This window comes from Podarcis melisellensis, assembly GCF_964234715.1.
Source record: "Podarcis melisellensis genome assembly, chromosome: 5".
NCBI lineage: Eukaryota > Metazoa > Chordata > Lepidosauria > Squamata > Lacertidae > Podarcis > Podarcis melisellensis.
Window position 1 is genome coordinate 100,394,691 of NC_138537.1, and position 15,455 is coordinate 100,410,145.

The 15,455-nt window shown below is 46.5% G+C and overlaps 1 protein-coding gene across 7 annotated transcripts in view; it reads right to left on the reverse strand.

The window, feature by feature from the left end:
* The window catches only part of LOC309370990 (potassium voltage-gated channel subfamily KQT member 1-like), a 405,888-nt gene that overhangs the window by 369,249 nt on the left and 21,184 nt on the right, over positions 1-15,455 (reverse strand). Inside the window, exon 1 of one of the 7 annotated variants that reach the window (XM_081913308.1) lies at positions 2,462-3,308. The exons of the other annotated variants lie outside the window; for them this stretch is intronic. Within the exon in view, the coding sequence (XP_081769434.1) occupies positions 2,462-2,610 (149 nt within the window). The 5' untranslated portion in view covers positions 2,611-3,308. Of the gene's footprint in view, positions 1-2,461; positions 3,309-15,455 lie in introns of those variants that run through there. 7 annotated transcript variants of the gene reach the window in all.

A 15,455-nucleotide genomic window follows, 5' to 3' on the forward strand; every position in this document is an offset into this window, starting at 1 on the left:
TGCACCTCACCGCACTGCACATGTTAACTAGGCACTGAATAAAGTGTCCCTATTTCCAAGGATGCCCCTGGTTTAGAAAAGCCATCCTGGTTTCTGATTTCATCCTAGAATGTCCCACTTTTCCTTATGATGTCCCTATTTACATTGGAGAAACGCTGGAGGGTATGGGTCTAAAGCACAGAGCCTAGGGCCTGCTGATCAGAAGGTTGGCTGTTTGAATCCCCACGACAGGATGAGCTCCCATTGCTCAGTCCCTGCTCCTGCCAACCTAGCAGTTCGAAAGCACATCAAAGTGCAAGTAGATAAATCGGTACCACTCCAGCGGGAAGGTAAACAGCGTTTCCATGCGCTGCTCTGGTTCGCCAGAAGCGACTTAGTCATGCTAGCCACATGACCCAGAAGCTGTCTGTGGACAAACGCCGGCTCCCTCGGCCTGTAGAGCTATATGAGCGCGTAACCCAAGTTGTCCACGACTGGACCTAAGAGTCAGGGGTCCCTTTACCTTTATGGAGTTATCCAACCCCTGAGCTGTCTGAAAGTAATCCTGTATTGGGGAGGGTTTTTTAAAAATGTTTAATGTTTTATTATGTTTTTTATATATGTTGGAAGCTGCCCTGAGTGGGGTCTAAATAGTAAAATTCTTATTGTGGAATGGGACATCTCTATTTTCATTGGAGAAATGTTGGAGAGTATGGGGAAGAGAATGGAATGGTTTGAAGTGGCTGAAATCCTGAACCAAAGATGCATACTGCAGCATTCTATTACATGGCCCCATTCCTATATGTGCTTGTGTGTGTGGCTGCATGTGCATGTGCTTATTAGGGGTTGTGGTTCTGCCCCGGTCAACCCCCCCACACCCCTCAGTGGCTCCCCCTCATAGGTACCAAATGAAAGGGGGCTGAAATGCCCTGAAAGGAGGATGGGCTTGGATCTCTTAGGGAAGGGGAAAAGGGCACTTTGATATACCGGTACTTGCTGGTTGGCTCCCTCTCATTTGCATGACCAAATAGAGGTATTGCTTGGATTAGACATGACACCAGGTTTTGGATAATCAATTAGGCAAGCACATCCTATTGCTTGTGACTGACACACCTCCATAGGTGCTTTCCCTGTTTACTGTAATTATGCTCTCAAAGTGAAGCCCAATCACTTATGTAGTTCTGGCTCATGCACAGAGTTCCAGCTAAAGTAAGCTACTCATTAACCAGAATAACCAGGCCTAACCTTATTCTTGTCTACATTAGTGAATAATCACATGCTGCTATGTTGTAAACAAGCTTCAAGTTCCTTTTAGAGGTTAAACAAAATGCCACTGGGTCAGTTGTGCATCTGCTTTTCTGTTTCAATTTAATACTTCACAAAACAAGCAACCAGCAGGTCTCTTACAACTATAATAGTGTAACCTGCACATCTTCCTAACTGCAAGTTTATATACATAAGTGAATGATAAAACGTTTGGAGATAGGTTCCAACCTAAAAATAGGTTTAAGATTTAAGCAGCTTAAGATAACTTCTTCCTAACGGATGAAAACTGAGTGAAGGTCTAACATGATAAAGCTGAGAGGAACACACTAATTCACATGCTAAATGTTTTCAGCATCACTAACCAAGATGGGTGTTACATTAAGCATATACATAGGTACCTCGGGTTAAGTACTTAATTCGTTCCGGAGGTCCGTACTTAACCTGAAACTGTTCTTAACCTGAAGCACCACTTTAGCTAATGGGTCCTCCCGCCGCGGCTCCAGAGCACAATTTTTGTTCTCATCCTGAAGCAAAGTTCTTAACCCGAGGTACTGTTTCTGGGTTAGCAGAGTCTGTAACCTGAAGCGTATGGAACCCGAGTTACCACTGTAAGTCCCTAAGTTCAAACCTCAACTGTGCTTAAAACATTTCTTCCTATGACATTAAGCTCTCTGGGGAAAGTGTGGGAAGAGGGATCCCGGCTGGGGCAGCGGAGAGAGCTGGTGCATTTCAGTTCTGGTTTAATTCTATTTCTTTTCGTGTTTATTCTGACACTCGATAGAATTTATATATATATATATATATATATATATATATATATATATATATATATAACACTTCTTACTCTTTCCAGCAGATCCACACCATGCTTTTAAAGCACATTCAACATGCATTTAAAGCAGATGGCTTCCTCCAGAGAATCTTCTTAACTGTAGTTTATTAAGGGTGCTGGGAACTGTAGTTCTCTGAGGCTGAAACTACACCATGTTAGCCCTGCCATCCTGTAGGGTGAAGTGACCCATGTAAGGAGGCATGGGAAGGGGGGGGGCAGGAGATGGAGGCAGGAATTGCTGTGTGAATGGGGCAGCAAGACTTTTTGAAACAAGGATGTGTTGGTATCAGTTGGGCTTCATTTTAGCCAGCAACATATTTTAGACTGGCCCTGGCCTTCTATCTTTTGGGTGCCCATTTGGTTTCCAAAATAAGCCTAACTCACCTCTGAAGGTTGTTGTGACGAGGGCAATGGTGGGATTGACACTGCCCTGGATTCCTTCGGAAATTGGCGGGATAAAATTGTAATAAACAAAACGTGTCTTGTAAGTTTACAAGTAGGTTATAAGGATAATAGCATTTCTCTGCTTGCATTCCGGATGGTGGAGGGAACGAGAGGGCTGTTTGGTACAATCTCTCTGAGCTTTTACTCAGCCTTTCTTAAATAAAAAAATAATAAAAATGCAGCTCCCATAGCTTAAGAACTATTTCTAAAATGAAATGTTTTCTTTTACATGCTTAATCCCATGATGATTCAGTGCACACTATGTCTTTCTTGAGTTGTCTGCCCTGCACACTTTTCTACTTTCCAGTTTTGGCACAGATTGCCACGTTACATGTTAGAGAAGACTCACTTTAGTTTTAAAATGGACATGAACAGAATATTATGGAACTTTTTCCCATTGGAGATGTGCACGTCCTGTGCACTATGAATTTTTAAACAGGTTTTAAAAACTAATGTTTTTCAAACTTCCTTTTCCTAAAGGCTTTCTTACAGAGCTATGTTACAAAATATAACTAAGTTTAGTTGTTTGATTAGTCGTGTAATTGTTTTAGCTAGCCTTTGTTAAGTGGCAATGCTGCTTTGTTAATTTGGATTATCTTAGATAGTTGTATTTATTGTGTTTTCATGATAAATGATCCGATTTGGATGTGCTATCCCCCCATATTTGGTATATATCTAGTTTTATAAATTAAAAATTAAAAGTGGACTAAAAACAAATTGTGGGTGGATGGAAGGTCCAATCTACATGCAGTATACGCCAGAAAATTCTGTTGGCACCTCAGCTCAGATTAAAGGGTCCTTTTCTTCCTCTGCCCTCCATTTTCCTTCTGTTTGCCATCAGGGCTGGTGTCCCCATGAGGGGGACTGAGGCCCAATCCGGGGCAGCACAATCACCCGGCAGGGTGGCTCTCCTCGGGGAGAGAGAGGAGCCGGTCCTCCACCGCCAGAGGGGAGAGGAGCAGCAGCAGCTTCCAGGAACTTCTCCAGCAAGGCTTCGGCAGCAGGCGGGGCAGGCGCCTTCCCATTTCACCTCAGGAGGTGAAACAGGACCGCCGCCCCCCCTTTTGCAATGGACACACAAGCATCCTGTTTCTCAAATTGTTCCCAGCAACCTTAAACAAAACGTTAGCATGTGGCGTGCTCCCCTTCAGGATACCACATGCCATTTTGTCCCCCCTCCAGCCTTACACTTCTGCACTCTCTGACATACAGCAGTCTTCCATCTCCCTGGAGCTTCAGGTCTCCTCAGGCTGCTCTGGGTTCCTGTCCCCTTTTATCTCTCTAAATAAACTTCTCTAAAATTCTGAGAACCTTGGGATTACCCCAAGGCAATACCTCCTTCTTGTATGTGGCTGAACTGAAATTAGGAAATATGATATGGTAATGATTGACATATTCATTGAGCCTTCTTAAAGATTCTTCCACCGCCCCCCTCTCTATGTTGTGGATGTTATGTACTGAAGTTCTCACCCTAGGCCAGCAGGGGGATACTGTAGATAGTTTTCACTCAGGTCCACATATGCAAATAAGGGATCGAAAGTGACGCTCAGTGATTGGATAGTTACAGAAAATGGTTACTGTTGCATTCTAGTGGAGCTCTATATAAGCAGGCTGGCTGAACCCTTCAGTTCAGTTCTGTTCTGGCCTGTGAATAAACAAGAGCTGTTTGAAGAATCGCTGTGTCGTCTGATATGTTCACCCACAACTCAACAGTGGAGGGTGGGGGCAATGAATGAAACTAGTCCTCCCATCAGAGTGGGAATATCCCCTCACTCCCCCACCCTTCTTCAGCAGAGTTTCTTTTCTTTTGGCAAAGTAAGCAGCTCATGTGTATGTCAAACAAAGCTTTAATAAAGAAAACTGTAACACAATTACATGCTGTCTGAGAGAAACTAAAAGCACCTCATGAGACAAAAAGGACAGTTGGCCTCTCGGACTGAACTGAACTGGACCCCCAAAGGGAGGGGCTGATTCCACAGCACAGCGCAAAATCCTTGCCCACCAGAGGACAGACATGCTACTATTCAAATTAGGCCCCAGTGTTTTTCTTACACTGTAGACTCAATTGCCATGAATATTCTGCAAGCTGACATATTCCTGTCAAGCAGTTATTTTAAAATTTCATTTTGTTTTCATCCACAAACTTGTGTGCTTTTAAATCATCATATGAATATGTAGAAGCACCAGCCATACTTTGGGGATGACCCCATTTCACTTCCAAATTGATGGGCACTAAACTACCTGAATTCACTATGAGGAGACATAATTATTTCAGTAATTAATAGTCCATAAATCTGTTTCCATGGCTCTATTCCCCAAAAGCCTTGAAAACCATCCCAGCTCAGACTACTTGCTGCACCACTGTTAATTTAAATGACACTGTTTTATATATGAACAAGCCTGCAGTCGCCACTTCCTATAAACACATTAAATGTTTTAAGTTCAAGCCACAGTGGGAGAAGATTATGCTTCATAGTCTTAAATACGTTTATTTTCCTGGATGAATTTCAAGTTTCACCTTTTAAGATCAATAATATTTGGAGTTACATTTAAGTCAGGCATGCAAAAATCTTTCAGCTGTCAAATCTAAGTCTCCCAGGAATATCGTTCAGAAATGCTTCAGTTTAAATGCCAAAAAGGAAGGTCAATCTGTTTGCTCTCACCACTAGTATTTCATATTTCAAATACTTTTTTAGTGAAACAACTAAGTCCTAGCTCCAAATAGGCTTAGCCATGACTATGCACATATTTAAATCTACAGAAATGAAATCTGTTTAAGCTTTAGACATGATTATACACTATAAGTATAGACCTTGAAAGGAGGTCTTGTCCTTTTAACTCAGGAAGCTCCCATAAAGGCTCACTAACAGTCTTATTTTATTTTCAAAATCTAAAATGAAGGGGTGGGGAGGACAAAGAAGAGCAAACGTGTTAACAGGAGTCTCTGTTATGTCAAAATAAATAGTTTATCCTAATATTAAATCATTTACTTGGGCTTGTTGTTTTCTCTTCATTTTTGCAATCTCTCATCTCCCAGCCCCCTTGATTAACCCCCCCCCCCAGCAAAGTTGAACCCAGGTTCTAGAGCAGGTCGATATCTGGTTTTAAACATCATGATATATCACCAGCTAAACATTGCAATGTACCAATATATCTTGGTTTTCCCCACAATGTGATTTTTGTATAGCGCAACCATGATTCACAATGATATATTTCTAGCTCAAAAATTATGCAACCAGGATCACAATATGGACTTCAAACCAGTTTTGGACAATATATTGACAGGGCCTAGAAGAATAACCCTCCCTCTGCATCACATGCATAGCTGAAGGCAGTGGAGGGGACAGGGAAGCAAAGTTTGGCTGCTGATTTCTTTTCATGCATCGTTTTTATTACAATTATGTGGGCCCAAAGAAATATTGCATTCAGTTGGAAACACTTTATGCTTGGACTAAGGGCTCAGCCACACTTGCCCTTGTACTGTGCCTCTGCTTGTCCCACTGCTTTCCCCTGGGGAAACCTCATTACCACTGAACTGGACATCAATCTGCAGAAAACCCAACTGACCTTTGCTCCAATTCAGTGGTAAAGAGCGTAGGTACTGCAATACCTCAAGGACTGCCTCTCTCCATATGAGCCGACCTGGACCCTGAGATCATCTTCCGAGGCCCTCCTTCGTGTGCCTCCTCCTCGAGAGGTCCAGAGGGGGCAACACAAGAACGGGGCCTTCTCTGCAGTGGCTCCCCGTCTGTGGAATGCTTTCCCCAGGGAAGTTTGTCTGGTGCCTTCATTATACACCTTTAGGCGCCAGGCAAAAATGTTCTTTTCACCAGGCTGTATGTCTTCTGAATGAAGACGTGGGAAATGAAAACTGTTGCGTTATGGGCCTTTGCTGATGATAGTTTTGGAAAACTAGAGGAAATGGAGACTCTTATGGTTTTAAGATTAATCATCAGAAAATGTTGATGTTAATAAAGAACATGACAACAGAAGATCCAAAGGTATTGATGGAGAAAACTGGATTTCAAATTGGAAAAAGTAAAGTATTTGGGTATTACTCTGACAAATATGAATTGTATGTTGTTTCAAAATAATTGTGTTAAGACATGGACAGAAATTAAAAGGATATGTGCCATATTAAGAATAAATATAAACTTAGGTTGTACCAAAAGACACCTTTATGGATTTCATCACAAGAAGCCTTCTGCAGAAAAGAGGTGACAGGCAAAGAGAAATGGACAACATTCCAAATGCATCCAGGAGACTATAAAATTAAAACAAGGGAAGAACTAATGGTGAAAAATTATAATATTCATTGGTTTTCTTATATGCAATTAGCAGAGAGGTTATCCTTGGGTGTTTTTGACAATTTTACAATTAAAACAATAAAGAATACTTTAAAAAAACACCTGAGAAACTGTGAGACTCAAATAATGTCTCCATTAAAAACAAACAAACAAACAATCCATAACATTGGTTAAAATGCAACTTAAGCAAATATTGTTTGTGTGCACCTGTACTTGAAAAAAACTCCATCATATTTAGCATCCCATGAGTCTGATTATAAGTAAAGAATAAGTTAATAATGCCTAATGAAATTATGTCCAGCTTAGTGTAAAATATATTTTGGCAATATATTTTGGTTGGACATGAGTCTACAGTGTGATGCAGCAGCAAAAAAAGCTAATGCTATTCTAGACGGTCGCAACAGAAGTCTATTGTCCAGATCAATGAAAGTAATAGTACTCTATTCATTAAAACTGAAATGGTTGGGCATAAAAGCCAATTTTTGTAAGGTTGCGAATTTAAGCAGCACTTTAACTTTTCACGGTCGGAATTTGGAAAGGAAGTGTGACTTATATTTGGAGCAATACAGTATTTATGAGAAATAACAGAGGTGCTGTATGTAAGGAAAGAATAATGGTCAGCTGTGAGAATGGACCAACATCGAGAGAAGGTTTTAGTGTATATTAAGGAAAAGATGAAGTAATTTGGTCTGATCTGTAATAATTTGGAACACACACACATCCTGCCAAGTTGGAATTCAAGGTAGCTTACAACATTTAAAAACAACAGTCATAGCAGAAGAATAAAAACAAATTGGTTAAAAACAATACTTAAAATGCATCACAATACCAGCAGTGGCGTAGCTAGCCCCTGGGGTGCCCGGGGTGGCGCGCATGTCCTGCAGCCGGGGGCGCTGCATGGAGCCTCTCTGCCGCCTCCCCCTCAGCTGTCGGTCGGCAGAGGAAGAGGCGGTGGGCAGACGCAAGCCCCAGGCCATGCTGCTGTTTCAGGCAGCGCAGAGCCTGCAGGCGCCCAAGCCACCATGTCACTCCCAGGAGAGAGGCGTGGTTTGGGCACGCTGCAGTACCTGCTGGCCCCCATGGTGTGGCGCCAAGTGCCAGCTGCGTTTCGTTACGTTTGTTGACTGAACTAAAAAGTTTTGTGAGCCCAATTTTTTATTTTTAAAAGCTCTTATTTTTGTCATTTTGTCACCCCACCCCCGCAGTGATGACACCCGGGGCAACCTGACCCCCCGCACCCCTCTTCCTCCGCCACTGAATACCAGCAATTAAAATTTGAACTGACAGCAGCCGAGTCATCAGCATCGTCTCCACCTTACTTTCCAAATGTATAAATCCTTTTACTGCAAAAGTAAATTGTTGCCTCTTTGCCTGAACAGAAGCAGGAGCCAAGTCACATTGATCTTATCACAAAGAGGAAAGTTTGTTTGCTGATTGGAATCTCAGTCCCACAGCACTGCTGAGGAATGAAGATTCCAATAAGCAAACAAAGTTTCTTTTTCTCCGTCAAGATCCACAGGGCCGCCTAGCAAGAGGCAAGGTGTGTGCCTTAAAGCCCTGTGGATCTGGGGGGGGGGGGCAGGGGGGAGAGAAACTTCATTTGCAGATCAGAATCTCTGTCGCTATGAAGGGAAGCTGGGTCTCTCCTTTGCCTAACAAGGTGTGTGCCGTAAACCTGCAGAACAAAAGCCAGAGCAAAACAGGGCTTGTGCCTTGCAGGTTGTGCAGGCAGAAGCAGCTTTTACTGCTGCTCTTGACTCTTGCAACACAGAGCTGAGAGGCACAAGGGGCTTCTGTCTTGCAATCAAATGCTGCTTCCTGCCTGCTGGGTCAGCAAGGCCAGCTGAGCAGTGCATTCTCCATATATTAGGGGGGGGGGGATATGAAACTTTTATCCTGGTATGGAATTCATACCGGTAAGAGGCAGAGTATGGATATATCACCCAGCCTTATGAGGAATGGTTGAATGAGCTGGGTATATTTAGCCTGGAAAAGAGGAGCCTGAGAGGAGATAGGATAGCCATCTTCAAATATCTCAAGGGCTGTCACACAGAAGAGGGAACAAGCTGCTTTCTCTGCTCTGGAGGGAAGGACTCCAACCAATGGCTTCAAGTTATAAGGAGATTCTGACTAAACATATAAAAAAACTTTCTGACAGTGGAAATGTTATGTACTGAAGTTCTCACCCTGGGCCAGCAGGGGGATACTGTAGATAGTTTTATCTCAGGTCCACATATGCAAATAAGGAATTGAAAGTGACATTCAGTGATTGGATAGTTACAGAAAATTTTTACTGTTGCTTTGTAGTTGAGCTCTATATAAGCAGGCTGGCTGAACCCTTCAGCTCAGTTCTGTTCTGACCTACGAATAAACAAGAGCTGTTTGAAGAAACGCTGTGTTGTCTGATATGCTCACCCACAACTTAACACTGGCGACGAAGGTGGGATTGATGGACATCAGAGACGTGGCCACCCTCTGAGCTGAGCTGAATCACTGAGCTGAAACACTGAGTGAAATTATGGAGCAGAACCAATTCAGAGCTGACTGTTCTGGCTGTGTTCCATCCATCGCCCTTCATGCCGGCATCAGAACCATGGCTTCACTCGTGCCTCTACTGAAGTTTGCCCCAGCCTCTGAATCATGGGACTCCTACCTCGCTCGGTTCGACTGCTACCTCCAAGCAAATGAGCTGACAGGAGGGTCTGTAAAGCGTAAGCGGGGCCTCTTTCTCAGTCTTTGTGGCTCCGAAGTGTTGAGAGCCAGTGTGGTGTAGTGGTTAAGAACGGTAGACTCATAATCTGGGGAACCGGGTTCGCGTCTCCGTTCCTCCACATGCAGATGGTGGGTGACTTTGGGCTAGTCACACTTCTCTGAAGTCTCTCAGCCCCACTCACCTCACAGAGTGTTTGTTGTGGGGGAGGAAGGGAAAGGAGATTGTTAGCCGCTTTGAGACTCCTTCAGGTAGTGATAAAGTGGGATATCAAATCAAAACTCTTCTTCTTCTTCGCGATGGCCTAGCATTGATTGTGCCTCTAGCAGTCCAGGCAGCGCCGTGGGACATGATTCAAGAGAAGCTGTGCAACCACTATGCGCCGAAGCCATCCAAGATTGCTGCCCGCCATGCATTCTACCACTGGAACCAGGCAGAGGGGGAGTCAATTAACAACTACACCACTGCCCTCTGACAGGCCACAATGCACTGCGAGTTCTGAGACTTAGACGATGCTCTGATGGATCGAATCATCTGCGGGGTACGGGACATCTGTCTGCAACAACGTCTCCTCACCAAGCCAGACCTCACGCTGCAGAAGGCCATTGAGGAGGCCGCGACCTCAGAAGCTGCTGAACTCTCCGCCCAGGAGATCCGCAAGGCCAGCAGCCCGCATCTTGCTAGGAAGCCAGTTCCTGTGCATCATGAAGAGGCCAGCAGTGACGAGGCATCCTCCAGTGAAGACGGTGATGTACACCAGACAAAGCGGGAGCGTGGGAACTTCAAACAAGTCCAAGGGCCAATTGGAATGTGCTGGCTGTGGAGGCAACCATTCCCGTGCCAAGTGTCGATTCAGAGATGCCATCTGTCGGAAATGTTCCAGAAGGAGCCACATCACTAAGGTTTGCCGATCGGCTCCGTCCAGCACCCCCCTTTCACCAACTCGCAAGTCCAAGTCTTCACTCCAGTCCGCCAAGGAAAGCTGTTTTGCTCTCACCAACTGCCGCTGCCCATCCGGAATCACGATTGGCCCAATCGACTCGCCTGCGCGACACAAGCTGAACGTCACTGTGCTCATTGAAGGAGCTCCGTGTGACATGGAGATCGACACCGTGTCTGCCCTGTCCATCGTGTCTTGGAGCACCATCAAAAGACTGACACCCAGAGTGTCCAAAAGGCAACTCGACCCTCACCGCGTACACCTGAGAGACTACCAGGGAAACAACATTCCCGTGGTAGGCGTTGGCAGTGGCGTAGCGTGGGTTGTCAGCACCCGGGGCAAGGCAAGTAATTTGCGCCCCCTAACCCGTGGATTTGCGCCCCCTAACCCCCAGATGTTGCGCCCGGTGCAGCCGGCCCCTCCGGCACCCCCCACGCTACGCCACTGCGCGTTGGCCGGTTCCGGATCGCCTTCAAGGATTTTTCGGGCCTGCTCCGACTGGTGGTGGTCGAATGTCAGAAGCCAAGCCTGCTAGGGCTAGACTGGTTTGATGCCCTCGGCCTGGAAGTCACCGGCATCAACTGCATCTCTAACGCAGAGACTGAGGGTCTGATCAAAGACTTTGCTGAGGTTTTTGACAGCACTTTGGGTCAATATACAGGTACGCCCATCTCCTTTAGCCTGGATCCAGAAGTCGCCCCCATCAACCTAAAACCACACCGGGTTCCGTTTGCTCTCAAGGCTAAGGTGGACGAACAACTGGACAAGCTGATTGCCCGAGGAGTTTTGGAGCCGGTTGACCACACCAAGTGGGAAACCCCCATCGTCATGCCTGTCAAGCCGGACGGGTCAGTGAGAATCTGCGCCGACTACAAGTGCACGATCAACAAGGCACTTCAGCAGCACGCTTATCCGGTTCCTGTTGTTCAACACCAGCTGCATTCCCTGGTATAGGATAAGGACTTCGCTAAGCTGGACCTTGCCCAAGCCTATCAACAACTGCCCGTCGAAGATGCCACCGCTGAAGCCCAGATAATCGTCACCCAACGAGGGGCATTCCGTTGCCGCCATTTGCAGTTCGGGGTGAGTGTGGCTCCTGGCATCTTCCAAAGCCTTATGGAGCGTCTCCTGCAAGGGCTTCCGGGCGTGGTGCCATATTTCAATGACGTCTTGGTGGCCACAGACTCACACCAGCAGCTGTTCGAACGCCTCCGCGCCGTGCTGACCAGGTTCCAGGAGGCCAGGCTCAAGGTAAAGAGGGAGAAGTGCCAGATCGCTGTTCCACAGGTGGAGTTCCTGGGCTATCTTATCGACGCCTCCGGCCTTCACCCGACCACATCCAAGATCCGCGCTATCCAGCAGGCCCCCATCCCTAAGAACAAGACGGAGTTGCAGGCATTCCTGGGGCTGCTGAACTTTTATAACATGTTCCTACCCTACAAAGCCACGGTGGCTGAGCCTGAGGACACTGACAAACTGGAACATGTCCAGAGGAGGGCAACCAAAATGGTCAAAGGCCTGTAAATGATGCCTTATGAGGAACGGCTAAGGGAGCTGGGCATGTTTAGCCTGGAGAAGAGGAGGTGATATGATAGCCATGTTCAAATATATAAAAGGATGTCACATAGAGGAGGGAGAAAGGTTGTTTTCTGCTGCTCCAGAGAAGCGGACACGGAGCAATGGATCCAAACTACAAGAAAGAAGATTCCACCTAAACATTAGGAAGAACTTCCTGACAGTAAGAGCTGTTCGACAGTGGAATTTGCTGCCAAGGAGTGTGATGGTGTCTCCTTCTTTGGAGGTCTTTAAGCAGAGGCTTGACAACCATATGTCAGGAGTGCTCTGATGGTGTTTCCTGCTTGGCAGGGGGTTGGACTCAATGGCCCTTGTGGTCTCTTCCAACTCTATGATTCTATGATTCTTCACCCACTCCTCAGCACAAAGACGCCTTGGTCCTGGGGTCATCGGGAGATGGCGGCCTTCAACACGGTCAAGGCTCTCCTTTCATCGGACTGTGTGCTGGTACAGTACAGTGAAGCCAGGCCACTGGTCCTTGCCTGCGACGCCTCACCTTTTGGCATTGGTGCTGTTCTCAGTCACTGTTTTCCAGACGGAAGAGAAGCACCACTCGCCTACTTTTCCAGGATGCTATCTCCGCCCGAACAGAATTGCAGCCACCTCGACAAGGAGGCACTGGCACTTGTGGCTGGAGTGAAGAGGTTCCATGAATACCTCTATGGGAGGACTTTCGACCTCATTACTGACCACAAGCTGCTCCTGGGTGTCCTCGCCGGTGATAGACCAACTCCACCAATCCTCTCACCGCGCAAGCTGTGATGGACTGTTTTCCTGGCAGCCTACCACTACCAGCTCGTCCATCACCCAGGAAAATTGATGGGCCATGCCAACGCCCTCAGCCGTTGTCCTCTTCCAGTGTTTGTGGAAGACACAGCTCCTGTTTCATCGCTCCTCCTGTTTGAGGATCTTCCTGCAGCGCCTGTATCAGCTGCCACTGTGGCCTCCACATCTGCCCACATTCACACCATCAGCCATATGCTCAACTGGGTGTGGAGGGGATGGCCACAAGGGCCTTTTGCATCAGAGTTCCAGCCATTCGCAACCAGACAACACAAACTCTCAGCTCATTGCGGCTGTCTGCTGCGGGGAGACCACGTCGTGATTCCCCAAAGACTCCGTCAACGTGTCCTTGAGGCTCTTCACATTGGCCACCTGGGAATCGTCAAAATGAAGGCATTGGCTCAGTGTTACATCTGGTGGCCTAACATGGATGATGCCATCACTTCCTGGGTTTCTGCCTGTCAAGCGTGCCAAGAATCGAGGCTTGCGCCACCGGCAGCTAAGGGAGGGTGGTTGAGGGTGCACATCGATCTTGCCATCCCCTTTCACGGCTGGACCTTTATGGTAGTGGTGGACGCCTATTCCAAATGGCTGGAGGTGGTCCTGACGCCCCCCATTACCAAGGCCGTCATCCGGGTGCTGTGAGGCCTCTTTGCAATGCATGGGTGTCCTGATGTCCTCTTCTCCGCTTATGGGCCACCGCCTCAGATCTCCGCTCAACCGGCTGCACCCAGACTTTGCCATGGCTGAACCCCCAGGCTGTGCTAACACGCCATGGTCATTTGTTCCAGGAAACCAGGTCTTTGCCCGGAACTTTGGGGGGGGGCATTCCTTGGGTGCCAGCCACAGTAGTGGGAGTCACTGGACCTTGCTCATACCAGGTGGCACTCGAAAATAGACGTTTGTGGCGCTGGCACATAGACCAGCTTAGGCACAGAGTTGGGGATTTGGACACTACCGCGGTGCCCCCAACTGCGCTTGTGGCTCCGGAACAGACACTTACAGATGGCGAGGCCCCACCTACACCTCCCTCGCAAAACCGCTTCAGAGGGTCTGCCAGACTTCCCACAGACTCAGACCACTGCCATGCTTGACATTCCGCCAACTCCACTCACAGAGTTTCCATCCACAGAAGCGGATCCAGGGGACTTGGGTTCAACGCCACCTAGGGTTGCACCACAGCCTCAGCAAGAATAGGGCAGCCCCCTGGCCCTGGGTACCGGTCCTCGGCGGTCCAGCAGTTTCCAAGTGCCCAACTTATGCAAAGGACTATATTGTTGGATGTGTAACACTGTCAGTCTAATGAAAATATGTGAAATGTAACCGATATGCTTTTGTGCCTAATTGAAAGATTACAAGTAGTGCTGTATATAAGGAAACCATTACGATTGTAACTAACGTCTTATCTTGGTGGGGAGGGGTGTTATGTACTGAAGTTTTCACCCTGGGCCAGCAGGGGGATACTGTAGATAGTTTTCACTCAGGTCCACATATGCAAATAAGGAAATGAAAGTGACATTCAGTGATTGGATAGTTACAGAAAATTGTTACTTGTATTTGAGCACTATATAAGCAGGCTGGCTGAACCCTTCAGATCAGTTCTGTTCTGGCCTGTGAATAAACTAGAGCTGTTTGAAGAATCACTGTGTCATCTGATATGTTCACCCACAACTTAACAGGAACAGTCTCCCTTGGGAGGTGGTGGATTCTTCTTCCTTGGAGGTTTTTAAGCAGAGATTGGTCATCTGTCATGGATGCTTTAGCTGAGATTCCTGCATTGCAGGGGGTTGGACTAGATGACCCTGGGGTATCTTCCAATTCTATGATTCTATGAACGTTGATTTACTCAAATGGTCTAACACTAAAAACAAGAGCCACATGAAAGTGACTTCTGCAGGAGGTGCTTTAGGGTACTATTCCTTAGACCATTTTTTTGCTATTAAGTAAGTTTGCTGAGCTGGAAGCTGGCACTGAAGATTTGAGAGAATTCTCACAGAGGGAGAAATTATGACAACTGTGGAGCAGTACTGACCCTTCCAGGCCACCAAACACAATTTCCTCTCTACTATCTCCATTAAGCTGCCCTGGGTGAGGCAATTTCTGCCTGCCTTGTGGCATGCCAGCTCCTTTGTAGAATCAACATTAGTGTTGTCTTCTTAGCCTCATAAACACACTGTCTGATTTCTTAGGCCACATTGCTAAGGAAAAACACAAAGAACAGAAGCTAACCTAATTTTAGCTCCTGGACTCTTAAGCCATGAAAGAGTACCCACCCCAAATCTCACAAAAGCAACATTAGAAATCACGCTGGGCCAGACATCCTGGTAGCTCTTCAAGACAGAGAGATGTCTCTGTGAAGCAGGACACAGAAGCACCTAGATCCCTTTGACTGCATCACGCTGGGATTGAAAGTAGGGCTGTGTGCACACTAAGTGTTGAAATGCACAGAGCTCTCTTTTCTGTGCACATCTGTATAGTTTGTCCATACCTGTGCATTACACTGATAGCTGAAGCAGCAGCCATATCATCATCATCATCATCACCACCATCATCAATTAAATTTAATTACAGCCTTTCATCCAAGGATAACAGGGTGGTTTGCAATATAAAAACACAGAA